Source organism: Aulostomus chinensis, chromosome 2, assembly GCF_037954235.1.
Source record: "Aulostomus chinensis isolate RoL2024-O1b breed Wild chromosome 2, RoL_Achi_v1.0, whole genome shotgun sequence".
NCBI classification, from domain to species: domain Eukaryota; kingdom Metazoa; phylum Chordata; class Actinopteri; order Syngnathiformes; family Aulostomidae; genus Aulostomus; species Aulostomus chinensis.
Genome location: NC_141321.1, coordinates 10,368,278 through 10,394,188, shown reverse-complemented (window position 1 = coordinate 10,394,188; position 25,911 = coordinate 10,368,278). Strand labels below are relative to the sequence as shown.

At 43.5% G+C, this 25,911-nt stretch overlaps 1 protein-coding gene across 5 annotated transcripts in view; it reads right to left on the bottom strand.

Annotated features, from left to right (window-relative positions):
- The window catches only part of tspan4a (tetraspanin 4a), a 144,714-nt gene that overhangs the window by 23,806 nt on the left and 94,997 nt on the right, over positions 1-25,911 (bottom strand). For all 5 annotated transcript variants that reach the window (XM_086227182.1, XM_086227173.1, XM_086227192.1 and 2 more), the window contains one exon: positions 16,714-16,788. In XM_086227182.1, coding sequence (XP_086083308.1) covers positions 16,714-16,788 — 75 coding nt within the window. The remainder of the gene's footprint in view (positions 1-16,713; positions 16,789-25,911) is intronic.

Sequence of the window (25,911 nt, the reverse complement as noted above, 5' to 3'; positions counted from 1 at the left end):
ACAATCAGGGCCATTGATTGTCTTCTCTCATGGAGCTAAGTGGTGAGCCAGCAGAATCAGCGGCCTTCATTACCCGCAGCACTCAAAGATCTAAAATACTTTTCCCCTCATTTATGAAATTGAACAGATCTTTGTGTGTTTGTGGTCTGTTGATGCAGCAGAAGGTGAAGCATTAAACTGTTTTGATGTGTCACTGAAGCACATTTAGAGGCCGCCTGCCCGCAGCTGTCGACGTCCATAGCAGCTTTTCTCCGAACCTGACATTTGATTGCAATCTATTTTTTCTAAACTCTTTTTCATCTAATATTTTCATTTTTATAATGTGTTTTTTCTCTTCTTCTGATTGTAGTTGATGGTTCAGGTGAAATAACGTGTTTCGTAAATATGGAAAAGGTTAAGTGTTGATATTTTGTGTCTGTGACTTTGCGGCTGCCTGGAAGGAAGCGCCAAGCTGAGCGCAGCAGGGTAACAAGGATGATAACTTTCCCCTGGAGGAACAGCGTCTCTGTGGGTGGGTAGTCGGGAGATGAGGTTTGTGACTTGCTACGTGTTTAGCGGCAGCAGTGGTAACAGTGAAGCTTCAGGTGAAGAGCATATCAGACAAACACATGGAGTCGGAGGGTAGCTGAGCCAAATAAAAGATGAACCTTTTTGAGATGGAACTGATTCCTCGGTTGCATTTTTCATTTATTAGTGCTTGTATTGTTTGTACAGTCATTGAGAATGAAAATGGATTCATGAACAGTAAACAACAACTTCCTCTTAGCTTCCACAATTTCTTTATTTTCTCTTTAGACCACACAAAGTCACATTTGTGCAGGATGTTCTAATTCGTTATTCCTGGTAGTGTCTGACATTACCAGTACGAGGGTTTACGGTGGGGCTCAAATACTGTGGGGGGACTCAACCTCACCTCCCAGCAAACCTTGGTCATCTGTTGTTCTGTTGTCTGGCAAAGTGTCAGACACCTCTTGAGTCTCCAGCCGGGTTCTTGTGTCTGACGACTTCCTTCACCACAAAACTCCTCTACAGTGGTAAATCTGTCTTCGCTGTGGTTTTCTCTTTATTGGGGTCCAGTTGTGATTTGATCTGATCAGTTTTTGATTTTTGCTCTTGATGTGTCCTCCTAAATTATGTGCTAAACTAAACTAAATAGTTACTGACAAAAACTACTTCCAGTGCAGGGATCCTGCCTTCAAATAAAAGCAGCAAGACTTTATTAATACTATCATTTATGACTACTGTTATTTTTATCATGGGAGCCTTATTCTGAAAAGCTATTCTGCAATATTATATTACTCTGTGGTCATCTGCTTTTGCAGGTCTGGAAGCATTTATCACACCGTGTACACACCAACAGTTTTCACACCCGCGCATTGTTAGATGCCTCCGAACCTTCATAGATAAAATCCCCTCTGTGAGAACTCATGTCTGAAGCTGGATAATAAGCTTTGTTAATATTCCTCTTATATAAGGCCTTTTTGTTTCAGTGTTTGCCGTGAATAAATTCTTCATATTAAAAGGTAACTGTGATTGCTCTGATTGACGCTACGCTCCAGATATACGGCTGTTAGAGTGCTGCCATGAGTTCTATGTCCAGTTCTAACAGTCATTCATGTGAGTCCATCCCTGGAGCAACATTTGTAATTGTAACACTTCTTGAACCAGGTTTAGCATAAACATCACTTAACTGGTCCACCTGCTTGACCTAATCCCACAAAAAAAGTTCTCTTTACGGGTGAAATACTTCTTTAAGGAACAAAATACTCATTCTTTTCCTTCATAGCGCTGGCTTTTCCTTTATCAACATAATTAAAGGACTTTACATAGTTTTGTTTGACTTTCCGGATTAAATGGGAGAGAATACGCTTGACAAACTTGCCAAAGTTAATTTACATTTGGCAAGAGGATTTGGAGAGGTCTTTAATCATGGCACATGTCAAAGCAGCCAAATGTCATAATTTTAATCTTTTACACAAATTGACTCGTAAGTTGAACTAAAACTCCCGCTGTGGTTTTCCAGATGAATTAAACTCAGCCTTCGTGCCCTGCTGTTGATAGTCTCACACAATCAGACACTCTTGGTAGGCTCCTGCAGCAGATGTTCACCTGAGGCTGATACCTGACAGACTTGAGTGGCTTTTCAACCTCTGCAGAGGGCCCTCAACAGCGCGACACGGCGAAGCTCTGCAGACGAGGGCAGCGTTCAGCCCCCTCGCTGCGTCACAGCTGATGCAGAGACGCAGACAACATTGATCTGCTGCTCATTTAATATTCTGAATCAGGATCCCATCCGAATAAGCGAACCACTGTCAGCGTGTGAGGGGGTGTTGTGGGTCGGCCAAACAGCCCTGAGCCCATCCACTCATACAACTGGCCCATCTTAATTAATTGGGAGAAAATTCATTTTCTTTCATCTTTAGCTATTAAAAAATTACCATTTAAATACAATAAAACTCCACTGAACACATGGAAATAAATGTAATTTCTCACAAAGGTGAAGTACAACATTTAGTGGAGAATACAGTGGAGAAGGAATGAGTCCTTCAACCCGGGAGTGAGTTGGACGTCGAGTTTGCTAACTTCAGGGTTGGCCAATGAAGATACATCACCCCTGCAGCCTTCGATCTATCCATTGATTATTGTGACATTGATTTTTAATACCTGAAAACAAATTTAGAGCAGAGTTGCCAGAATCCTCCCCTTGTGAAACACTGCTGGTGCGGACGAGGACTTCAGACCAACGTCAGTCCAGTTTTCAAGGTGCTACGTTCATTCCTGTCTCACCTCATCCAGATACCGGCTCATTGACCCAAGTGGACCTCACACTGTTTTGTGATGAAAGATATTTAAATGTCGTGGTTTTAAAATGATTGGACACACATGAGAGCGGCTTGTTATAAGGCAACAGCTCATCAGATAAGTGGAAAGACACACATCAGCTTCTCAACACAGAGGGACCGCAAGGTGAGATAAAAGTCTAAATCAACATTTTGCTACTTTGTGTAACTCTCTTGAGGAACTCACTTGCGAGGAAAATAACAAAAACTGCTCGATGCAATTTCCACTAAGGCTCTGCCACGACTTCAAGAATGGCTGATGGCTCAGTGCTGCATCCGCTCTGCTCACATGAGCGGCATAGAGAGGAGGGAGAGGTCAAGCGGGAGCTGTCCACCCCTGGGGTCTGGCATGGGGGCCGCGCCTCAGACAAAGGTGGAAGAGGGCCCCACCCTTCCCTTCCTTACATTAGTTATGGTTTACATAACTTTGGGGTATAAACACAGGAGAACAGCCTGTCCTGAGTTATTTAATGGTTTGTTACATTTGCAATGTAGCAAAATCAGTAAATGCCCTCCAAAACTCTCAACCATATGTACTTTTAATAAAATCAGGCTGTTCTACAGGATGTTGTTTTGATAACTAATATGATTTCCCTCCTGTCACTGAGCCCTCTCTGGAACTCTCTGGAGCCCTCGGGGAGGCCAGCCACACACTTTGAACGTCTTCTGTGCATTACAAGTGGGCAAACATAAGGACATATCAAAGGTGGAGTTGGTAGCCATCTGTTTAAGATGCGCGCCTGTGTGTGTGTGTGTGTGTGTGTGTGTGTGTGTGTGGAGTGGAGGTGATAGCTGAAGCCACTGCCTTAAAAATCACCTTTTGAATTGAACACCAACATGTGTGATGGATTTCTGAATTGATGGTGCGTCACACACAAGCCACCCTCGGGGGCCCTGGCACCCTTCTGGACTGAGTGTAGTCCTGGCAGCAGCAGCACTGACGCATTATCTGTCTTTGATACTGTCAATCCTTCCCACACCTTCATGTGTGTCAGTCTATGACACGCTTACTGATTGGAGACCACTGGACCAGGGCCAGGATCAGACACCAAATGCTGTGTGACACCAAAGTTGTGGAACACCTGATCTCGAAACTCCTCCTCCTCCTCCAAACTCCTCTCTGAGGAAACAAAAGGCCTCAGCCAGGTACCAGTGATGTACACCATGGGTTGGACTGAAAACCACTGACTGATAATTACTGCTGTGACAGAGAATTCCTGAAGCGCAGACGATGATGAATACAATTAAGGAGGATAATTACATCAACAGGTGGAATCTAACGTCACCCCGTTGCACAGCGAGCCTCCCAGGTGGATCTGAGGAAGGTGTCATGGCTGCCTCTCTGGGAGAATCTGCACCAGTCAGGGGTGATAATGACCTGCACGCTTTATTAATCCAACGAATAGATGTTCAGCTTCATGAACCCATGCAGGTTCTTCATCAACTCGTGTGGAATGATCCTATCTGCAGACACTCCACTGACAAGCTCTCCTGACAGCAGCCTGACACACGACACAAAAGCTTTTCCAGAGCAGCATGATGGTTGGAACTCTCAGTGTTTCTGCAAGTCAGAGCGACATGTGATGGACATGTGCAGCAGACGTGCTTTCACCACCTGCCTGAACTCTGAAAGATATTGCTCTTGACTATGAGGAGACGAGAAACAACTCTCCTGCAGGGAACAGCGATGAGACGGCTCCTGATACTACCGAGATTTTTTTATGGAAGAAACTGGTTATGTGATATTATTTTTACACATCGCACTACCTATATACACAAATCTGTTTCACCCTGTACATCTTATCCATGTTGGATAACCATCCTGCCCTACTGCAACCTTTCAACTCCATAATGGATCTGAAACTGTAACATCTGACTCTCCTTTGCCAGGTAGTTTCTTTTCCAAACTGCTGCAGTTGTATAAAAATTCTACAGATCGGCTGAGATTCGCTCCAGCTCTTCAAAAAGACATTTTGAAACAGAAGCGACAAAAGACACCTGGTAGTTCAACAATTGTGTTTCACAGCTAATGTATTTTGTTCCCATTTAGAGGTGAAAAACCAAAGTGATCTGTGCCATTTCTTCCCGTCTATTCAGCCATGTAAGTGAGCTCCTCTCTCTGCCTGATAGCGATTTAAATTACCTGTGATTAGCGTCTTTGTGCTTCCTCCTCATGCTTATCTGCAGCTCTTGGTGTGCACATTCCCCCGTCACGTGCATTCCATGACTCCTCAAACAAATATGTTGTCTGTTTGCTGATCATCTCAATTTGTCTCTCTTATTAACATTGCCCTGTCGTGGGTGTATGTCATAATGTGATTAGCCAGGGGTGTTTATCTAATTGCATTCTGCAATCCACACGAAATGAAAATTAGTCAACCTTTAAATGTATTCAGACAGCAGTGCTGCATTTTGATATCTTGACAAGCCGCAGTGTTTTGATGGTCGATGCTGGAACAGTAATGATGTGGAATAAAAGTGGAGCTACCGTGCTTGAAATGGGATTTGTTGTGTGCCTCTGCAGCTCCGGATGATGCTTGTAGTTTGTTTTTGAACGGCTGCACTTCACCTGCATTCAAAGTAGAGTGTTCACAAGTGAATACTTGTTCTATTCCCTTCTCCTCGCCTAATTTTTCCACCATTTTCCATGTTTAGTCTAATAACAGCGGACACTGCCTCTCAGGAGAAATTACGCCTGTCAACAAAATCATCAGTGGAAGTCGTCTCCATGGAAAAACCTCCACTTTAGTTTAAATAACATCCAGAATGAAACAAGGCCATTCTCACAGTGGGGTAGGTGCAGATGCTTAAATAACAGACACTGTGTATGTTGTTTAAACTAGGAATGCACATTAACACTGACACATCACTTGTAGATAATGGTCATTTTTTAAAAAATATATTGTATTGGCTGATGTACAATATTAATATCATCCCAGCAAATCAAAATTAGTTGATTAATTCTTTTAATCCATCCATTTTCTACTGCTTATCCTGTTAAGGGTCGCATGGGGGGGGGGGGGTGGAGCCTATCCCCTCGCCTTCAGATGAGAGGCGGGGTTCACCCTGGACAGGTCACCAGTCCATCACAGGGCCAACACATAGAGACAGACAACCATTCACACTCACAGTCACACCTACGGTCAATTTAGAGTATCAATCAGCCTCGTCCCCTCTTGATGTCTTTGGACTGTGGGAGGAAGCTGGAGTACCAGAGAGAACCCACACAGGAACATGGAGAACATGGAGACAGAAAGATCCTGTGATGGAGCCTGGACTGGAACCCAGGACCTTCTTGCTGTGAGGCGACAGTGCTGACCACTGCACCACTGTGCCGCCCAAAATTTTATCATATAAATTGTTTTGATACAGATTTATATCAGATATTGGCTAAATCGATTTCAAAATATCAGCAAAAAAAAAAATCCAATATCCTGTTCAGTTTAAATATTTTAGTCACTGGAACACTGAAGTTACAGCACAATAAACAGGTTTAACCCCAGATGAAAGTTTTCCCTTTTGTGGTGTATTTAAATTTACAGAGATAAAAATATCAACACATCATGATTAATAATGGGTGATGTGATAGTTCATGTCCTACTAACACGCTGTCAGAGCAGACCAGGCTGATTTATACTCACTGTCTTAGCCAACACAACTATCCTGCATCATTCTCTTTTTTTGTAATATTTTTTTGGAAGAATTTATCCATCAGTTTGACTTTTCCTCTGTTCAGGAAGGTTAGTAGAGAGCACAGCAGGAACATCCTCCCCACTGTCCGGGAGGGTCTCCAGCGTTGATGTATTTGGGGTTAAGAGCCTTCCCAGCTGGAAATGAAGGACTGGGCTAATGTCTCTACACTGGCTACCAGTCCAAGGAAGAGATGAATTCAGTACTGTCCTTGTTACCTACAAAGCTACATGCTCCATCATAGAGGTCCAGTCCTGTTGCCCTGTATCCTGACTCTTATGCTCCCTTAATGTCCTCCTCTTAACAACTCTTAGATTTAATAAGAATTTCTTGGGTGGTCGAGGCTGTGCCTGCGGAGCCCCTCTTCCCTGGAGTAATCCACTCCGCCACACTCTGGAGGTAAATTCTGTTGACACTTTTAAATCCAGGCTGAAAACTCATCTCCTCTCTGTCTCCTCTATGACCTCTCGATGTCTCGCTGGGAGACCAAACTCGAATCATAGACTAGTCTTTGTTTTTGACTTCAGATCACCTCCTGTACCACACCGTCAAACAATATCATGTCTTTAGACCACGGCATATGCATGCACATGTGTGTTATGTACAAATGTTTGTGTGTTCTGTTGAGATCGGCAGAGGATCGCCACTGATGCTCTGAGCCACAGCTCTGCACCACGGTAGCACCACCTCACGGAGAAGCCGTGCAGGAGGGAGGGAACAAACCTCTTTATGAGCAAAACGCTCTTTGTGGATGAAGTATCACTTGAAACAGAAAAAGTAATGCCAGCTTTTACTGTATGCCTTGTTTACTGTAATAGATGCGACCCCTTTTCAGTATTTCTGTGGTTTTAATAAGTTAGTTCATTTGTAACTCTGACACAGCAGTTGTCACGTAGAGTGATGGAGGGTCTCCTTCCTGCCTCTTATATAAGAGTGTTACGCCGCGTTGAGATCATTTATTCATTATCACTGCCGCTACAGTAAGTGGAAGGTTGAAATTTAATGTCCCTCATTTGTTAAGTTGTACAAATGGCACCGTCGGAACGTCAGCGTGGTCATTACATCACCGCTCTAGTTGCACTGATCAATTTTAATGGCTTTAGTACCTTCAGGTTACTGGATGAGGTCTTTGGGGTGTCAAGGGGACCATAGCTCTCCATAAGCCCCTCCCCCTCAATGGCATGATCTTGACTCATCCAGCAGCTCGTTCAGAGGCACCAGCTCACCCGGCTCTGACCTAACCACCAGCACCGTGTAGAGGTGAGGACACCACTGATCCAATGGCTCTGCAGTTACACTCCGAGAGGAGCTCCACGTAGCCACCAGCTCCCACCCGCCTACTTAATGCATCTCCTTTTGTGCTGCTCGACAGTGACGGTAAAGAAGGAGGAAGGAAGGAGTCATGCCCTCCCACAAATGATCTGAAAACACATTTATGAACTATGGACACTTCTATTTCAAGTTGAAACAATGTGCCACAGTCAAGGTTATGGTTGGCTGCACCTGACAGCTGTTTCTATGACTGCTAATACAACTCTGCACTTTCACTACCGGTAGCACAGTCTAACTTTTATGATAACTGCCATTTAAACAACACAAATGTGCTTTTCTGCAGACAAAGTGGAAATATTTCAGTCAGTTTTGGCGTACAATAAACCAACCAGCTGCTAAATGAAATGCAGTCTAAAGGAAAACTTGTATCTTTCCCCCTTTCTTATAAATTCTGCATTTATTTGCCACTTAAGTTGTTGTTCTGTCAATATAATAAACTAATACAGACATATGAAAAAAAAGCAAAATATCTGTTTTGCAACAGAAAAAAACTGCAAAATTACCACGCATTCATAGATTTAGGATCATAACACGGCTAAGCATGTACTGCCGTAACATCCAAGGGAAATATTAAAAGTGGCACGGCAAAAATGAATGATTCAATTTAATTTCTGAGGCCCTTTTTGGGTTTATAAGCGTTCCTCTTATTAGATATCTCATTCAGTGGATCATCAAAACCTAAATTATATTTCTATCGTATGGGTTTGAGGAGTAGCCAGGAAATAATCCCCCCCCCCCCCCGGGGTCTACTTTATAGCGGCTCTGTAGCTTTCACTCATACTGGGTGACGTTCATCAGCACATTTCCCAGATGTCATGGACATGAAGATGTAAAAATGGTCTTTGTTTTAATGGGCACTTAGAAGACTTCTTTGTGTTGAGCTGGAATTTTATTCCCTTGCTCATCATTTTAAAGCAATTTCCAAGAAAAGAGGAAGGAATTCATCAGAGCAGAAAGACCTAAAGCCTCCAGAATAGATGATAATATAATACAATCAGGAGATAGTGCATGTTGTGTAAAGGCCGCTGCTCTCGCTATTATCTCTGCCAACAAAGGCCATTTGTCACTCAGCTCTCTACTGTAAATACTACAGATCCCATATTAAATGAGGTGTCTGTCACCAAGTAGCAGTCCTCCTGTGGTCAATGACGCTGTTACTGATAATCAAGAGAGACAATCTTAATAAAGGGTATTCGACTTCTTACAGGAACAGACACCAACTTGAGCTGCTGTGGCTCAGAGCGCGTCGGCTCTTTGTCTCTCTCTTTGTCCCTCTGTCTAAATCTATCTATATCCTTCCTTCTGTCTCGCTATGTCTCACTCCCCTTCACTCTCACTGGTCGAGGCAGATGGCCGCCCACGGGTCTGCTCGTGACCTTATTTTGCCCGTTAAAAGACAACTGTTTCTTGCTGCTGTCTTGCTCACGGAGAACTATCAAGTCTCTTTAATCTAACGTACGACTGAAGACTGCAGTTCTGCTCTATTTTTCCAGTATCATGAAATAATTAAAAAAAACTGACTCGACACTGAACCCTCATAATAAGCCGTGAGGGTGAATGAGAGGTAATATTTAGACTTATGTAGTATTTTGAGTACCTTCGAGGTCGGAGAGCCTTATGAAAGGTCTGTTTACATTTGTCTGAAACTGGAGTGAGTGGGTGAAGCTGCCACCCATCACGGTCAAGATGAATGAGCGCAGACGGGAGTTGGGTAGGATTTCTGAATCAAAGTGTCTTCAGAGTTGATAGAAATCTCTGATGAATGTCTCATCTGAGCGCATGAGAGTGTGTTTCCATTTGTGATGATCGTTATATCTCTGATTTACCGTGAACGTCTGAGGCACCGTCTTAAATCAATGCGAGCAAACACCCAAACTTTCATCTGTCGATCTGATATTAAATCATTTATGTAACTGTATCTGGATCCTATTCATTTAGTGGCATAAAGGGGGTAATTTATCAGGGAGCAATTGAAAGCAAAAGGCCAATCATTTCATCACTTGTATTTATTGTTCAGTGTCAGCGTTTTTGATTGTCTTCCAGGGTTAATTCCATCACCAGACCTTTCAAATCCCTGCAGGATGAGTGAATGAATCAGACCCTAAGACCATAAAGACAAATACCAGCTCTACTTTTACAACCCCTTGAACAAGTCCCGCTCAGGGACGAGGAGGCTTGATTCAGGAGGAACAGGTCTTGGTCCAGTGATGTCAAGTTGTCAGGAAGGTGGTTCCTGGGTCCAGTATTTCAAATTGATTAATCTGAATCACAATGATCCGCATGGGATTAAATCTCAAATTTGAGTGTTTCAAACCAGTGTATGTGGTCCTACCCCTACATTTACATAATTAAGTACTCTAAAGCCCAGTTCACACTACTTAATTTTAGGTGTCGGCAACAGTGCAGAGGGTTTGCGATATCCGCGGACACAGGTGGATCTGGAAGGCTTGGTCGAGCATTGGCGTGAGCACCCCCGCCTTTACGCTGTCTGCCTTTGCCAATCCATTCCTTCGGCCACACTCTCTTCCTCTTTTTTTTGTTTTTTTCGCTGCATAGTAGCGCGCAAACAACCTGGAGAGCTGCGTTCTGCTCCGCGTCCATGTTTACAATGAAAGGGGCGTGCGCTGCGTTCAAGAGTTTCCTGGCCAGCTGGGCAGTCGGCCACGCCTACTGACGGGGAAAATCGTGTAGTCTGAACACTCCCGTCCACCGACAAATCTTCTAGTGTGAACAGCAGCCCGATCGAGTGTCGGGTGGTGTGAACAGCAGGGCGTGTCACCGACAAAAAAAGTTGTGTATTCTGAACAGGAGTATCAATTAGCCTTAACACAGACCACGCCCAAACAATATCCATTTTAAGTTAAATAAAGGCATTGTCTTTCAGCCTCTCTTCTAAATTTTGTCTCCCTCTTTTGAAGCAAGGTCAGTTTAAGCAGCCACAGGTCTCGAGGGATCACCAGATCTCTGCAGCAATCTTGATTCTTGGATGTTTTTCTACAGAAGCTGCCCTTCTCCCCTTGAGGAAGCACCACCAGAGGCGAAAGGTGGCCAATCCAAAGATTCTGTACTTCTGATCTCGTGGTATGTGGATCAGAAAGATGCTTCTTTAAAAAAAAAAAATTACGTACTTACTTAAAAAAAAAGGACAAAATCCATTTTCATCTGTGATAGCAAGACAAAAAAGAAAAGGGAGTACAAATCCTAGATCAGTCTGATCCAGATCAAACGTTCTGAAACACTGCCCTCATATTAAATGTACTTCATCTTAATGGTCCCAGTATATTGTGAAATCATTCTCTCATCACTTCTGTCCTCTACCTTGTGTCTTGTAACAGCAGGAAGTCCTCCCATTATCTTGGTATAATGGCGACCTGCAGAGCCCCACCGTCACTGCGGTGGAAAACAGCTACAAACCCACAGCAACCGTCAGCTCTCACGGTTGCCTGGATCTGAGGTTCAGCCGGCGGGCAGGAGGAGAGCTTCGCCTCGCTGCTGCTGTGACATAATGTTTGCACAGTTTAACTAGCGGATGCATCTTGATCACTCAGTTACACACCGACAAACCTGGGGAACTACATTTCTACTCATGTTCTTCAAAGTCCCTTCAAGTGGTGGCTGAGCTTTCTTTGCTTTTATTTACTATCTTTTTTTAACATGTCTTGTTGTTATGCATGTGAAAGTACTCGGGCTCACGCGAGGCCATGGTAGCTTTTCTACGTATTTCCTCTGAACTGCAGGTTGTCGCAGTTATTTTTGGGATCCTCTAACTTAGCTTGTAATAAACTCTTTCTGTCATTCATAAGCAAGCGAGGAGCATTATTTATATATCGCAGAATTAATACCGAGGGACATTAGCAGCACATATTCACAAGCATGCATACGTGATGTGAGAAGAGCCTTATTTGACTTTACAATTAAGATTAACAGGAAATGACACCCAGATCCTGAGATACTCTCTACTGCCACTATCATAACAGCATTACAATATTTTACTTCCACTCTACTAGTGGCTCTGTTAAACATATGATTACAATAATGTAATGCAAATGTCATTTGGGATGCTGGTGGTTTGCTGCTCTTATTACTTTGTTTATGTTCCTTGAGGTGATAATAAAGTCAGGCTGAAGAGACGGTAAGCCCACAGAGAGTGAGAATAAACATCCATATATCCCTTTTCAATATGGCGCCACTGACTCTGCCTTATTCTTATTCACTTTGTAACTTTGGGTCCTGCTGGTTGCCCTGAGGTTAACCTCTCAGGACCTTTACATCATCCGTAACAGCCCACACGGTGAAACAAATGGTGACCACTGGAGTTGCATGGAAGATCTGTGAGCTGTTTGAAGTTGCTTCCAGCGGCGTCACAGAGCTTTTTATCAGGTCTAAAGCAGGCGTAATAAAGCGGACCACTGAGCGTGACCATCCCTGAAGCTTCACATGGAGTTCATCAACGTGGACCTGCCGCTGCACTCTCTTTGAGTTGTGGCATGTGAACAACTTTGAATACTGGAAGAATGGCGACGACTTGTATCACGGCGGCAGGGATTCACCACGGCGAAAGGGGGGGGGGGGGGCAGCATGTACTGATAATCCCAGATACACCAGAGAGAGACAAGATACAATCTACTGTAAGAGACGCTGAAAAGGATCTTATTCTTACATGGTTACATGCTTGACTGTGCTCATCTATCTGGATTAGAATATGTTTTCACTTTTTATTAGAACAGTAACTGCTAAATTCCCCCAAACACACACAACTCTAGGTGTTTACTTCTAAGCAATTACTGATCATAAACGGAGCACTTTGAAGCATAAACGCACTCAAATCTACATTTTAACCACCACAGGAACACTGACAGTCTTTATACGTCCTCAGTTCAATTTCTGTTCCCTGGCAGGAATGTGTGAAATGAGGTTCAGGTGAACAAGTTCAGACCTGCATTGGCATCAACCCGAGTGGTCCCATCTCGAATGCCTGGTTCTATTGCATGCGCAGGTGTGAACGCACCGTGACCACACTCAGAAGCGGTCCGGGCCACAGGGGAAAATAATTCCTTTAGGTACGTAAATGCAATTGTGTCCCGGGCCTCGTCAGCTGATTTATGCCAGCTGCAGCACATCATCATTATTAATGTCAAACAACGTCGACAAGCCCATGAAGATGTATTACCAGTCTGTCAGACATTTCTGGCGGTACAGACCTAGTTTGGATTGTCAGGGGAAAAGCTTTGCGGTGCCACTTGGCCCGTCTTCAGTACTCAAAAATAAAAGTGCCCTGTGTACATAAAAAGGAACAAATACTTGTCCCTGTACTTTTGAAAGATAATTCTGTGCCCTTCAGTTCACTTTGAACCCCCTCTATCTATCACCTGCTTCCTCTTGAAGACAAATGTTGTAATTTTGAGGAAACAAATGGGCCTTTGTGTAGCTGTAGTGTAGTGTAGCTGAGTGTTCTTTTCTCAGACCTGGGTGAGTGTGTAGCTCACCCAGCAGGCCAACCTTCTACTTTCATCTTTAACAATGAATCAGATCATTGTTAAATGAGGCAGATCATCCAAACAAACCACTGACACTTGAAATAGAATTAAATTATCAGTAATCTACTTTAAGTGAGTGAATGTGTTGCTAAATATAAGCAGGGATTCTATGTTCCAATTTCACAGGATTTGAGGACATGTCTGCTAATGTGCTGCTTGTTACAGATGCTAACAGTCGTGTTGTATTGGAACTAACATGGGAAAATGTAGGTATTAATTACCTTATGCAGGTCAGGTGAGATCAGCATTGAAATGGCAGGTGTGAACGTGTGTATATAGAGCTCCAGAACCTGTAAGTAGTTACTAGTTTGTTACACGTAACAATCTAGGAATTCTAGAAGCGTTCAGATGCATTCTTGAAACACTCAGCGGGTGATTGGATGAGCCTTCAGTCTATCACGCTAAAATCAATCGGATCGGCTCAACAAAATCCTGTCAGGTGACACACTTTTATGACAGGATTGTGGGACATACAGCTCAACAACTAATCTCTCCTCTCCCATTATCTAGAGATGGAGATAGTGACAGAAAGAGTAACACGCCGCCTGTGTGGGATGATGTGTCAGGGCCGCAGCAAAGGAGCAGACATCAGCAGAAGAGTGAAGACATCTTTTCCACGGAGGAAAGTTTTCAGTAACATTTTCTCTTCTTTCTGAGAAGAAATACTCTCTATTTCTCTTATTTGAAGAGAGGCTAACCTCTTAAGGAGCCGCCATTGTTGTTTTGAATGGAGAGTCGTGTTAAGGTGCGGCATGGCTCAGGGGTGGAGTGACCGTCTAGCAACCGAAGGGTCGCTGGTTTGATCCTCACTTCCAGTGGTGACCATGTCCAAGTACCCTTGAGCAAGATACTGAACCTGAGGACACATGCACATAACTTGAAGCTTGACAAGATAGATCCTAATGGGATCTCGGGATCTTGCTGCCTCTGGTGATAATAATTTCTCCAAAATGCATTTTTACAGTGTGTTCCTCCTCTCAGAAGGCTTCTGGAAGCTGGCCAATCGGAGGAAAGTGAGCTTTTAACGAGGCGGGCCTTAAAACAGCCATTGTAGACAGAGTGTGAACTGAGGTGCCAGCACAACAACCCCAGAATAAAAACACTGAACTGGGAAGGAGCATCGTGGGTCGCCTCTAACAGACGGAGTAAAACTCAGAAAACTGCTGGTCTCCTGCTTTTTAAAATATAAATCAGAGGCTGGACAGCTTCACATTCTTTACTGTGAGTTATTTCTTTTGGTGCACTTTTTAGAGCCACATTTTTACTCGGCTCTGTTGCGAACCACCCTCATGGTAGACAAAGCAGAATTATTCAGAGGCTGAATAATGGGGCTGCACTGAGATCAGGGAGCAGAGCTACTAAAGGCAAGGTGAGTCATGACAAAAGACAACACTTGTTAAAAGGTTAAGAGAACTCTGGTGTTGGCTGGAGGCCCAGAGGAATGTAACAGTCCAGAAATACTCACTGGCTGATGGGACTGTGATGGAGATACAACGCATCAGGCTGTTATGTAATCATGGCAGAATTACAATAACGGAGAGATAAAAGCAAAGAAAATGCAGGACCAAGGTCCACAGAGGAGACCAGGACTCAGAGAGAAAACCTGGGAAACAGGTTGTTATTCACCAAAATATACAATGGAGTTACGTGCCGGGTCGGCCTTGGTCTAGGTCTTGGGGGACAATGTTCCTCATCTCAGCACATGAATAATTCAGCACTGGTGGTTGTGTATTCCTTGTGATTTATGAAGGGCCAATTCTATTCCATCAATAGTCAATAACGCTCTCTCCAGGGCGCCCGGCATTCCATATATATTCAGGTAATTACGACACCTGCACAGTAGTTTAGTGCTTGTTTGCTTAAGTGTATTACAGAACACTCAGCTCCTCTTTATGGACTTGGAACTTGGAATTAGTCGGACACCAGGCTAACATGAGCTAACCCAGCACAAAATCAACTGTGACAGCAGGAACAGGTCTTCTCTCAGTAATGGAGAAATTAAGAAAAAAAAATGCACGTTATAAAAAATTCATATAAACGTTAGCAGGCAACCATGTACCGCCTCACAATCTCAGTCTGTCAGAAGCATCAATATAATCGTCTACTTTCACTCTCACTGATCCAGGAAATGAAGCAAGTTGGAAATATCTCAGATCAAAAGAAACAAAAAGTTCATTTCAACGAATCAACAGAAGGAAAAACAACCGCCAGCCATTTGACATCACCCATCTATCGTCAGGAGTACACAAAAACTACGACTGTGAAATGATGAAATTTGGCGGAGGGGTGGAACCTGATTCAAGGTAGAACCTGTCATGTTTTCAGACAGATCTCAGTCTCATTGACATTCATTAACGTCTGGAAATACGGCCAGTGAAGGAGCAGTGTGGTTAGAAGGTCTTTCCTGGGTGAAAGCTGAATATTCGATGTTAAATTCTAGACAGTCAGTAGGTCATGTTTATTGAGAGGGTGGGACTTGTGATGAGGGCCCTCCTGACAGCCGCAGCCGACTGTGGCAGGAGTGCAAGTGCATCAACCCAGATGGATTGTGGGTAATATCCTTCCTCCCGCGACCAACTAATCTCACAAAGCCAAACTAATACTCATTGTCTAGATGATAATCAGTCTGTGTTCGCCTGATGTTTATGGATGCAGTGTGACAGCGCACACGCATGGTCAGAGGGTTAATATTTGCCATCCAACAAATGTGTTGTATGAATTGTTAAAGTTTTGCAGCAAATCCAAAATTCAGTCCTCCAATGCCTTAATTAAGCTTACGCTGGGAGGAATTAAACATGCCCTTCCAATGCATTATTAAAACCTTCCCTGAAAATGTGAAAGGATTACAAATTCCTATTAGGAGAGGGTTATTTCATCCACTTCTTTTCTCTTGCCTGACATGTTTATTTACATTGGGGATCATCCAAAATGGATGAGCTGAGATAAATTCAGATTTATTAAGAAGGAAAGAAAATGGTGACAGTGTTTTTTTTGTTTTTTTTTTTGACTATTGTAGCCAAGAGATGTCTCCCCAAAGATGTGTGTGTGTGTGTGTGTGTGTGTGTGTGTGTGTGTGTGTATCATACCAAGTAAAAACATAACAAAATCTCAGGCTGACTCATTAATGTATCATTTATGCAGAATGTGCTTTTTCCCCCCCTTCTGCTTGTATGAACCTCAGCACAACTCAGTTTTCATGCTGCTTCTCCCTGCGTGACACAGAGCCAAAGTAGCCAACGCCACCGCCAGCCGTTATCTCGGTTATGGGAAGAAAAATCACAGGAGACAGGATGAGTGCAATCAGTGTCTCTCACCTGGTCTTGGTAGATGAAGAAGAGCATGATGGACAGAATCTCCAAGAAGAAGATGAGCAGGAGGAGGATGAAGAACTGCAGACACACAAAGGGAAGAGACCGGCTGAGTTATTTATACGGAGAGAAAAGGGGGGTGGGGATAATAATAAAAAGAATAATAATAAGCATCTGTCTTTGAAGAGAAGAGGGAAAAACAGCACAGTGTGTGAAGGAGCATGAGAAGAAGAACAAAACCAGAGGAAATGACCACGGTGTCAAAGACTTGGCAACGTAGGAGGAATTGAAACCCTGTAGATCGTTCAGCCTCGATATTTTATATCTGACAAGTCAAAGAGAGCAGAGAGAGGACGAGGAGGGACAATCTCAGCTGGAAAGACAGACCCAGATAGGTGATATACAGTTTTCCTCCCCACACTTTTGAATTTTATTCTTCACCCACCCTCTGCTGTATCGAGGCTGAGATGAGCTGCTTGATGGGTGATACATCTTCCTCTCGGGGCCCTTGTGAGCTCATCAAACAGTTCTGAGCTCATCTGTCAACAGCCTGACGAGGCTCTGTGGCTCCCGTGGGGGGTTGGGGTGGGGTCAAGTAAAGATCTTGATGAAATGGCACTCGATGATCAGTTGATGTCCACAGACAGCAGCATCACAGAGGACACGGAGGACTTCTTTTTTTCATGTCACAGAAAGTGTGGATTTTTTTTTAAAGACTTCTGTGTATCGCAAGTCTTCCCTTGACAGTGCGAGAGTTGCTCGTTCACAAGGCTGGCATCGAGCGGGGCCATCGGTGGCCCCAGAGGTCTTTCTGGCAGCACCTGCATCAGTGAATCACTAAGTGTGTGAAAGATGACGAGTCTCGGTGGCAACGCTGGGAGGCGGGAGACTGACAAACCGATGGCAGCACACAGCTCGCAGCGTGATTGACTCACTTGTGCACTAGTCTAGAGGTCTGAAATCAATTTCTGTCGTTCCCTCAGACGTTCTTGTCTGCACATTAGGCTCCACATACTGTGAAATATGAGGAATTACAATTTGAGGATTTTCAGGTGTTTATATCAGAGCAGAAAATATGCTCAACGTTTGGAGCTGATGGAATCTGTTAACGAGATGAGACAGCATGAAACTTTATTGGCAACATTCACGCTGGTGGGGTGTTTTGTTTTGTTTTTTTTTAACCCCACAGAGCAATGTTAAGAATGTGTTTTGGCAGATTACATAAAAGAAATATCTCATCAGTCCGCTTTTTGTTTGTGCTGTAGTATGTGAAACAATCTGGCAGAAAAACAAGCCCCTTCATCTCATGATACTTAAGTGACTGTCTCTTAATTTACATGCTGTGCTGTTTTGACCATAAATAGGACAAATGTACTTGGCAGGACTTTGTCGTGGTGCATTTGAATGTTTGGGATTTTGTCGTGATGTGAAATTTCTGGACCTGCCATTAATCCAGATGATATTTTCATGGGCAGACAGAGAGAGAATTTAGCAGTCATGAGGTTTGTCCTTCATACACACAGAAATCTCCGGCTTTGGTGCTCTGTTGTTTGGTGCTGGTGAGACATTTTAACAATATGTTCCTTCATTCATCGTTAATATTGATGCATTTTTGTCATGTATGTCAATATCTGTAGGCTGTAGGCCCTAGAGGGCTTGAAACTTTATAGGAACACACCTTCTGCATCAGAAATTGGCCTAATTGTCCTCCAGAGCCAGACAAGAGCATCCAGATGCTTACCTCCACAGGCTAATGGCTAGTTAGCTAAGCAAAATGAGCGGTAGCGGATGGTAAGTGTTAGCATACGCCCCTCAAAAGTTATCCAATAGTTCAGGGTCAGTGTCGTGGTTTGTCCAGCAATAATCCTCCTCATCTTAAAAGGTTGGCCTTGAGTCGTTGCAGCAGTCGCCCCTGGTTTCATGAATGCAGTTAAAATGGAGCTGCGGCAAATCCTTGCACCCCGCTGCTATGTCAGGAAAGCAGCCGTGACTAATCTGACTCTCAAACGACAAGATCTCGTCCACAATTTCTGATAACGCCAGCAAAGACAGTACAGTAGAATATCTGCTGATATTTGTCCATGCTCACACTTCTCATCCACTGCCCTTCATTGTGCCAAGCTAAATTTATAAATCATGGAATGCCTGGAGGGTTCAGTTCCAGCAGGTCAGGTGGAGGGAAAGAAAGTCCTGGAACGTATAAAAACAACAAATAAACCAAAGTGCCTGCCTGATGGTTGCTGTTAAAACTCAACAAAAATGAAACCAAACTACGCGGCGTGTTCTGTGTTTTTGTGATCTCTTGAATGAACGGCGCATCAGCAAGAGAACGGCGTGAGAATATTTGACATGCCCCACTCATCTCTCTCCCTCTGCCAATGAGAGGTGTGCAGAATATTTATCTATCATCAATAATGTACATTTTACATCACGAAACTGAGGCTGTGATCCATGTTTGTACACTCAGATGAATAAAATATTTTCTAAAAGTTTGCATGTTCTTTAAGCAGTAAAACCTGGAGGGGGGGGGGAAAAGTGATATTTTTCTTTTTTCTTTGATTATCTCTTAATCCCTTCATTCTTTGCTCCACACTGTGATCCTCTGTCTTTCGTCGGGAACTCAACGTCACATGAGTGAAAGAAGCCGATACGCACAAGCACTTGGAAAACAAACACTGTCATCGCCTGTGGCCCTCTGAATATTTCCCCATTAATTTGCTTTTAATAAGAAATGTAAGTCCTCTTCTTTAGACCACAGGCGACAGCCAGACTAAATGGGGTCACTGGATGGATGGCAGAGGAATGCATATTCAGTCAGATATATATTACAAGTAAGCTCTTGAATTACATCCAGGAGTGGCTGAACTGTGAGTCACAGAAATTAACTATAAATGATCAAACCCATTAGTGAACTGTGTAGAGAGCAATAAAATATACATAAATATAATTATAATAATTTCTTCAATGTCATTTAATCTAAAACAATCCCAACTTCCCCCATGTTCACAAATAATATAATAAAACAAAATTAATTAGTTGAGAGCTTCCCTGAGTCTCACTCAGATGCAACATAAACAGAATAATTAATAGTTTTGTGTTAGTAATTCTGCATTTAATCCTAATTTTAACATATTAGTTTTGTGTTTGTCAACAATGCATTTTTTCCACAAAAAAGACAACCTTTACATGTTGGTCTTTACATCCATCCATTTTCTACTGCTTATCCTGTTAAGGGTCATGGGGGGGGGGGGGGGGCTGGAGCCTATCCCAGCAGCCTTCACCCTGGACAGGTCACCAGTCCATCACAGGACCAACACATAGAGACAGACAACCATTCACACTCACAGTCACACCTACGGTCAATTTAGAGTATCAATCAGCCTCGTCCCCTCTTGATGTCTTTGGACTGTGGGAGGAAGCTGGAGTACCAGAGAGAACCCACACAGGAACAGGGAGAACATGGAGACAGAAAGATCCTGTGATGGAGCCAGGACTGGAACCCAGGACCTTCTTGCTGTGAGGCGACAGTGCTGACCACTGCACCACCGTGCCGCCCGGATGTTGGTCTTTATGAGGCAGAACAATTTGGTCACTTTTCAAGGCTAAAGCCCTGTTTTACATTCACTCCTGTTCTTCTTACAGAGAAGCCAAATGGACATCCAGTGCATCTCAGCTAAAATATGAAACTGAAGTCAGGTTTGTTTTCTGCTGTTATGCACTCAGCATCTCACTGCGATAAATCATTCGAAACAGGGACTGGGATCCTATTAGACCACAACAGAGGACGTTCAATATGTTTTTCCTGAATTGTCATTATTCAACCTGAAATATGTTATTGTGTTCGCAGCTGCGGCTTCCAGCAGCTCAACAGCAGGAGAGATGTACAAGAATCAGCATAAAAGGAAACAAAGTTAGGGATATTTATAGGTTTTTCTTATCAAACTGTTCAGAAAAATCTGCCGATTTTCTAACTTACGTCTGGCTCAAGTGGCTTTTGAGCTCCGGCCACAACTCTGTCTGTCTGCTTTCATCCTCCCAAACTCTTATGTCGATCACGTACGGTGGTCGCATCCTGAGTAAAAGCAGGAACGATTTATTTCCAGCACAAGACGTCTTATTATTCTCATCAGCAGAGATTTTGTTAACAGAAAACTTGTTTGCTTCTGCAGCTGTAATTCAGACGATGCTGGAGCATGTATAACCTTATATATAAAACCACATGAGAGATCAAACTCAGTGAAGTGACCCTTTGAGCCCTCATTTAATTCCATTACAGTTTTTGGTCCATGAAAGTTAACGAGCTGGAGCTGGCCTGTATGTACCCACTGCCTTCAGGGAGGAACAGGAACCTGCAGGACGCCAGCTCTCGAGGATCACAATAGAGCTTGACGTAGTTCCCTGTTTGCGGCTACTTTTATTGCAGTTGAGTTGTTCATAACACAAAAACAGTGCTATAATTAGTCACCAGAGAGTTAGGATTTGTGTTGGAATGTTTACTCTCCACTTAAGTAGACTTCATCACAAAAGCTTTAATAGGCCGCTGAAGTTCTAAACGCGGATTGGCTGCATAATTAAAATTCATCCAAGACACTCTGCAGAAGTGGTAGGTATGTCAATGTTGTTATTTGTCCGGCAGTGATCGATGAGCAGAGATTGATGCCTGGGGATGAGATCTATAATCAAAGTTCAGCCGAGAGGATTGATTCCTACAAGTTCAGCCTCCTGTTATTTCCAGAGCTGTAGCAAAGGCTCTTTGTCTGTCAGTCAAGCCTCAGGAATCAATGCCTTCTAAGGTCTCGCTGCCTCCAGCATGTATGAAAGGAAGCCTCAGGAGGTGATAGCTGTGTCCTTTTCATGTGCCGGTTCGACTCATCTTTACAGTGTCTATAGCTGCTAACCGTGTCTGCTGCTCTGTGTCAGCAATCTGATCCAACCCTTTGTGTGTCAATTGGGGCTGAATTAGGTTTGTGCCCTTTGAGCTGCTGTCATATTGACGGTCCAGACTCACCGCTGTGAAACATGACTTTAAATATTTTGATGAAACTCCAAAAATTGCCATCATTTTCAACTAAAGGGAGGGGCAAAAAAAAAAAATCTGATTTTGTTCCAAATTACTGCCACCTTGACTGGTACATTCGGTTACAGTGACACCAGGAGGGGTTACGACTGTGACCGCGACAAACAACTTCCTATGTCGACCCCTCCCTCTCTCATCTGTTTTTGTTATCTACTCTACTGGAGAAGGAACAAATGTGCAGAAATAAGAAACCAAACAACTTGATGTCAGTTCTTTACTAGTTTTAATATAGAGAGAAAATCACACAACCTGAGTCTGTACTTATCGAGTACTTCTAATTTGGAGCCCCAGCATTTTTCCCAGACTTGCCTTATCTTAGCATCCTTGCCATTTCCAGCGCGTAGGCGGCCACTAGCTTGGCATCTCTGAGTTTACTCTTGTTATGAGGGGACTTCGAACATGGCACCACGCTAGAAGTGGAGGAAGCAGAAAATGCCAATAGCAAGCTTATACCTGCAGCACTGTAACGGTAACCCAGGATCCAGCTAAAGGAGCTGGGACGGAGCCATGATGTTCAGTGGTCACAGGTGCATGAACCCTGCATTTTTACAATCAACCTGGGTCGTCTCTCCTGTCCTCTGGGCCAAACTGAACTAAACTTGAGCCGGCCTACACCGCTCCCTGAGTTTGTGTGGAGAAGAAGTCAAAGTTGTTGCAAACTGCTTTGCAACTTTGGGAAACAATCTGAAGAGAAAGAGGCAGGTTTGACCTCTGATGTCACACATCAGGCAGAAAAAGGTGTCATGAGGCCATATTCTAATGAAGACTTAAAATAAAACATTTGACAGAATAACTTTTTAAGGATTCAGGATGTGTTTTTTGTGGCAAAAGGGTCTTGGAAGATAAATTTAGTAGACCTCAAGCTAAAATTAGGACTCATGACCTTTTATTTATTAAAAAGTTTCTCCCTAAAAAACAAGTCAGGACCTCCTTTGTGTTTGGGAATGTTTGTGAATACAGGAGCTGAATGTTTAAGTGTATTTCGCCTTTCATGCCCTCACAAATAGGTGTGTGGAGTTCATGAAGTTTTTTTTTTTCCATCCGCTGCATCATTTCTTTGTGATGCCAGAATGCCAAAAGAACCAGCCACATATATTGAGCTTAAAGCTAATGGTGGCTAGCGGCTGGGAAAAGCACAACTGCCATCAAACGTAAGTTTACGCACCCTCAAGTGCATCGTCCAGTATAATCCACCGTCTTCCTTAACCAGTAATCCACGAACACTTTGATTTGAGCTAAACAGACACCAGTAGCTACCACAGTGAACCACCACAGACGACTTGTCAGCTGGTCTCACGCCACTGTAAGCGAGCGCTGGCCAAGCGGGGGATACTTCTCAGATCGGGTAGACAGGTGCCACATTCAGACTGATTCCTGCTGGTCTACATTATCACCTTCAAGTGTCCCAGCTCCACTCCACTGCCCACGCTCTCGGCTGCTGCTCGCCCCTGAGAGAAGCCTGATCTAAGAGGAAATGTGACTTCCAGTAACTTTGATGCTCTCGCCGGTCCCTGTGTGAATGTGCAGTTAAGTAGCGGTAGAAGTTAAGTCGATTTCAGGGTCTTTGATAGCTGTTTAAATGTGGAATTAGTTTACTCATTAATGTTACAGCCCATGCCGTTTACAGCAAAGTCAGAGATGGTGGGCTTCACTTCAAGCTTGGAATAAGCCCCCCCGGCCCTCCTTGCATTAGTCATACTGTGGTTTCTGGATATCTCCAACAGTACGTTATTACATTATCATGTGATTTGATTTAACCAAACCAGCCTAAAACCTCAGAATACACCAGATCCATGGAGATGGTCTGACCTGAGGCATTTATTAGTTGCTGGCTCTTGCATAAGAAAAAACAGTACAATTCTAGTTAAACAGAGATTCTTCTAACCGTAGCAACTGTTGTGCGCCTACACCTGTTATGACAGACGCCCCTTCCTCTATAGTCCATATGGCAGCACTGACAATAAGGTTAACTTGAATCTCTCCTACATCCAAAAAGTAAATTGAAGTTTCACGCTGCGTGTCAGCCGTTAGTACTCGCAGGAAAAAAGGCTGCGACTTAGTGGCATCACCACTGAAAAATGAACTGGCAATAAAAACGTTTTGGGCACAAATTTTAAATCAGCACTTGAGTCATACAAGCTTTTTTCCAAAACTGTAAACCAGAGACTGATGTTTAGAGATTCAAATTACAAGGCAGGCACAGGGCATAATACCACCTCAGTCGTTACCCAGCAATCATTCCTCAAACATCTCACAGCGATGTTGCAGTGCTCGCCGTCCCTCACCAGCGATTGACATGGTAATTGGCCCTGAAATATGAAGGCAGAGGAGTTGTTCCTAATCTCCATGAGGAACGGGCTGCTCTGCCACTCATTAAAGCAGACTCCTAATTTGCCCGGTCTCATTATATTGACACGGCACAGGAACTGGTCTGGCCACTGTGGAGAAAATGTCACGGATCGCTCTAATGATCGACACCCAGACTTATTCCCACTGAGCTCATAATTGCTTACTCCCGCTGTGTCATTTTTATAGTCGTTTGTTTTTATTTGTTTTTTTTCTCCTTCAGGTCCATGCCGAATTATTCTTTCAGATGAATGCAGCGGAGCATCGGAGCTTGATTACATGAGCTTGTTTCATGATCAAAATACTTCAAACAAGGGAGGGGTGTCAAACATATCTACCACCTGATTAGTGAGTGACAAATTAAGGCATAAAGGTGCCTTCAGTATCTTGGTGTGGATTCCCAGGGAATCAACCACAGGGAGGAAACTCTTTCTTCCAAAAGAAATCCCTCATGGTGTCTTGATGATGGCGGTAGAGAGCACATGGGCCCATTATCGCCCACTGCTGTTCCGCTGGGTTGATCTCTGGTGACCGTGAGGGTCGGGCCATATGATTCACATCATTTTCATCAAACCATTCAGTGAACCCTCATGCCCCCTAGGGATGGGGGGCACTGTTTCTTTACTAGTGCATTCAGGCTTTTCCTCCATTTTTATTTCCAAGACAGAGCAAAGTAATCTGAAATCCCTCTCCAGAAACACAGTCCAGCTGCTCCTGGGGGATCCTGTGGTATTCCCGGACCAGATAATCCCTGCGCCACCATGGGGCCTCCTTCCAGTAGGTTTTCCTGTATTTTTTACATCATTTTTTCTGTATTTCTTCTCCTGTTAGAAGTCCAGTTCAGTCAAGGGTCAAAAGGGGCAGCTGGCTTCAGCAGCACCAGACCATTGACCATGAGTCTTATTGGCATTTAAAAAGTATAAATTCTGTAAATCCCAGAAAATGTATGAGTAAAGCCATGCTTGTATACAACTTTAAAGGTTTAGTCGCTGGTTATTTTGATTTATTGGCGTGAATGTGGACCAAAAATAATTTGTGTTTATCCACCTATCAAGGACAGAGGTATTCTCCACCAGGAGATGGAGGATACTGCTGCTGCTGTTGTACCACTACTGTTGATGTACTTCTCATTTAACCTGTGGTCATTTTTTCATAGATGAAGTAAGCTATAATGGACAGATTCAACATCAGGACATGAACTGAGAACAGTTCACTCTTAGCGGATGTTCAAAAATTTCTATATTTTATTCAACGTTTGCAACTAGCGTGGATGTGCAGAGGCGACTCTTGGGCGATTGCGCTGCGTTCTTCGTGTCCCTCACACCAGCCGATACTGTAGAGTTTGCCTCTATTTGCATCTTTGCATTGACTTTACATGAAATGTAATTGCGCTAATAATCTGCATCACGTTTTTGAGCAGGGCTTACAGGCCTACGAAACACCTTTGTGGAAACACTTTGACTACACCCAGCAAACTGCAGGTTTGGCCAGACTTCGCTCGGTACGGACATCCCTGGATCCACCTGTATTGACGCTGTGCTGGCTGCATAATCACACTCTGACAACGCATTGCTCCGTGCATATATTTGCTGTACTCTAAGTAACATTTTCCCTCAGAGGAAATTAACGTATTTATGTTTTGTATGGCTATGTGTTTTCATATTATGGTTCTATTCTGGTACCTCAGTAGAGGCTGATGGGCCCCGGCTGTGTTTGGGTCATATGTTTATCAATGTGTTCTTTAAAGATTGCGACTCACTGATGAATTGTACTTGAATTGT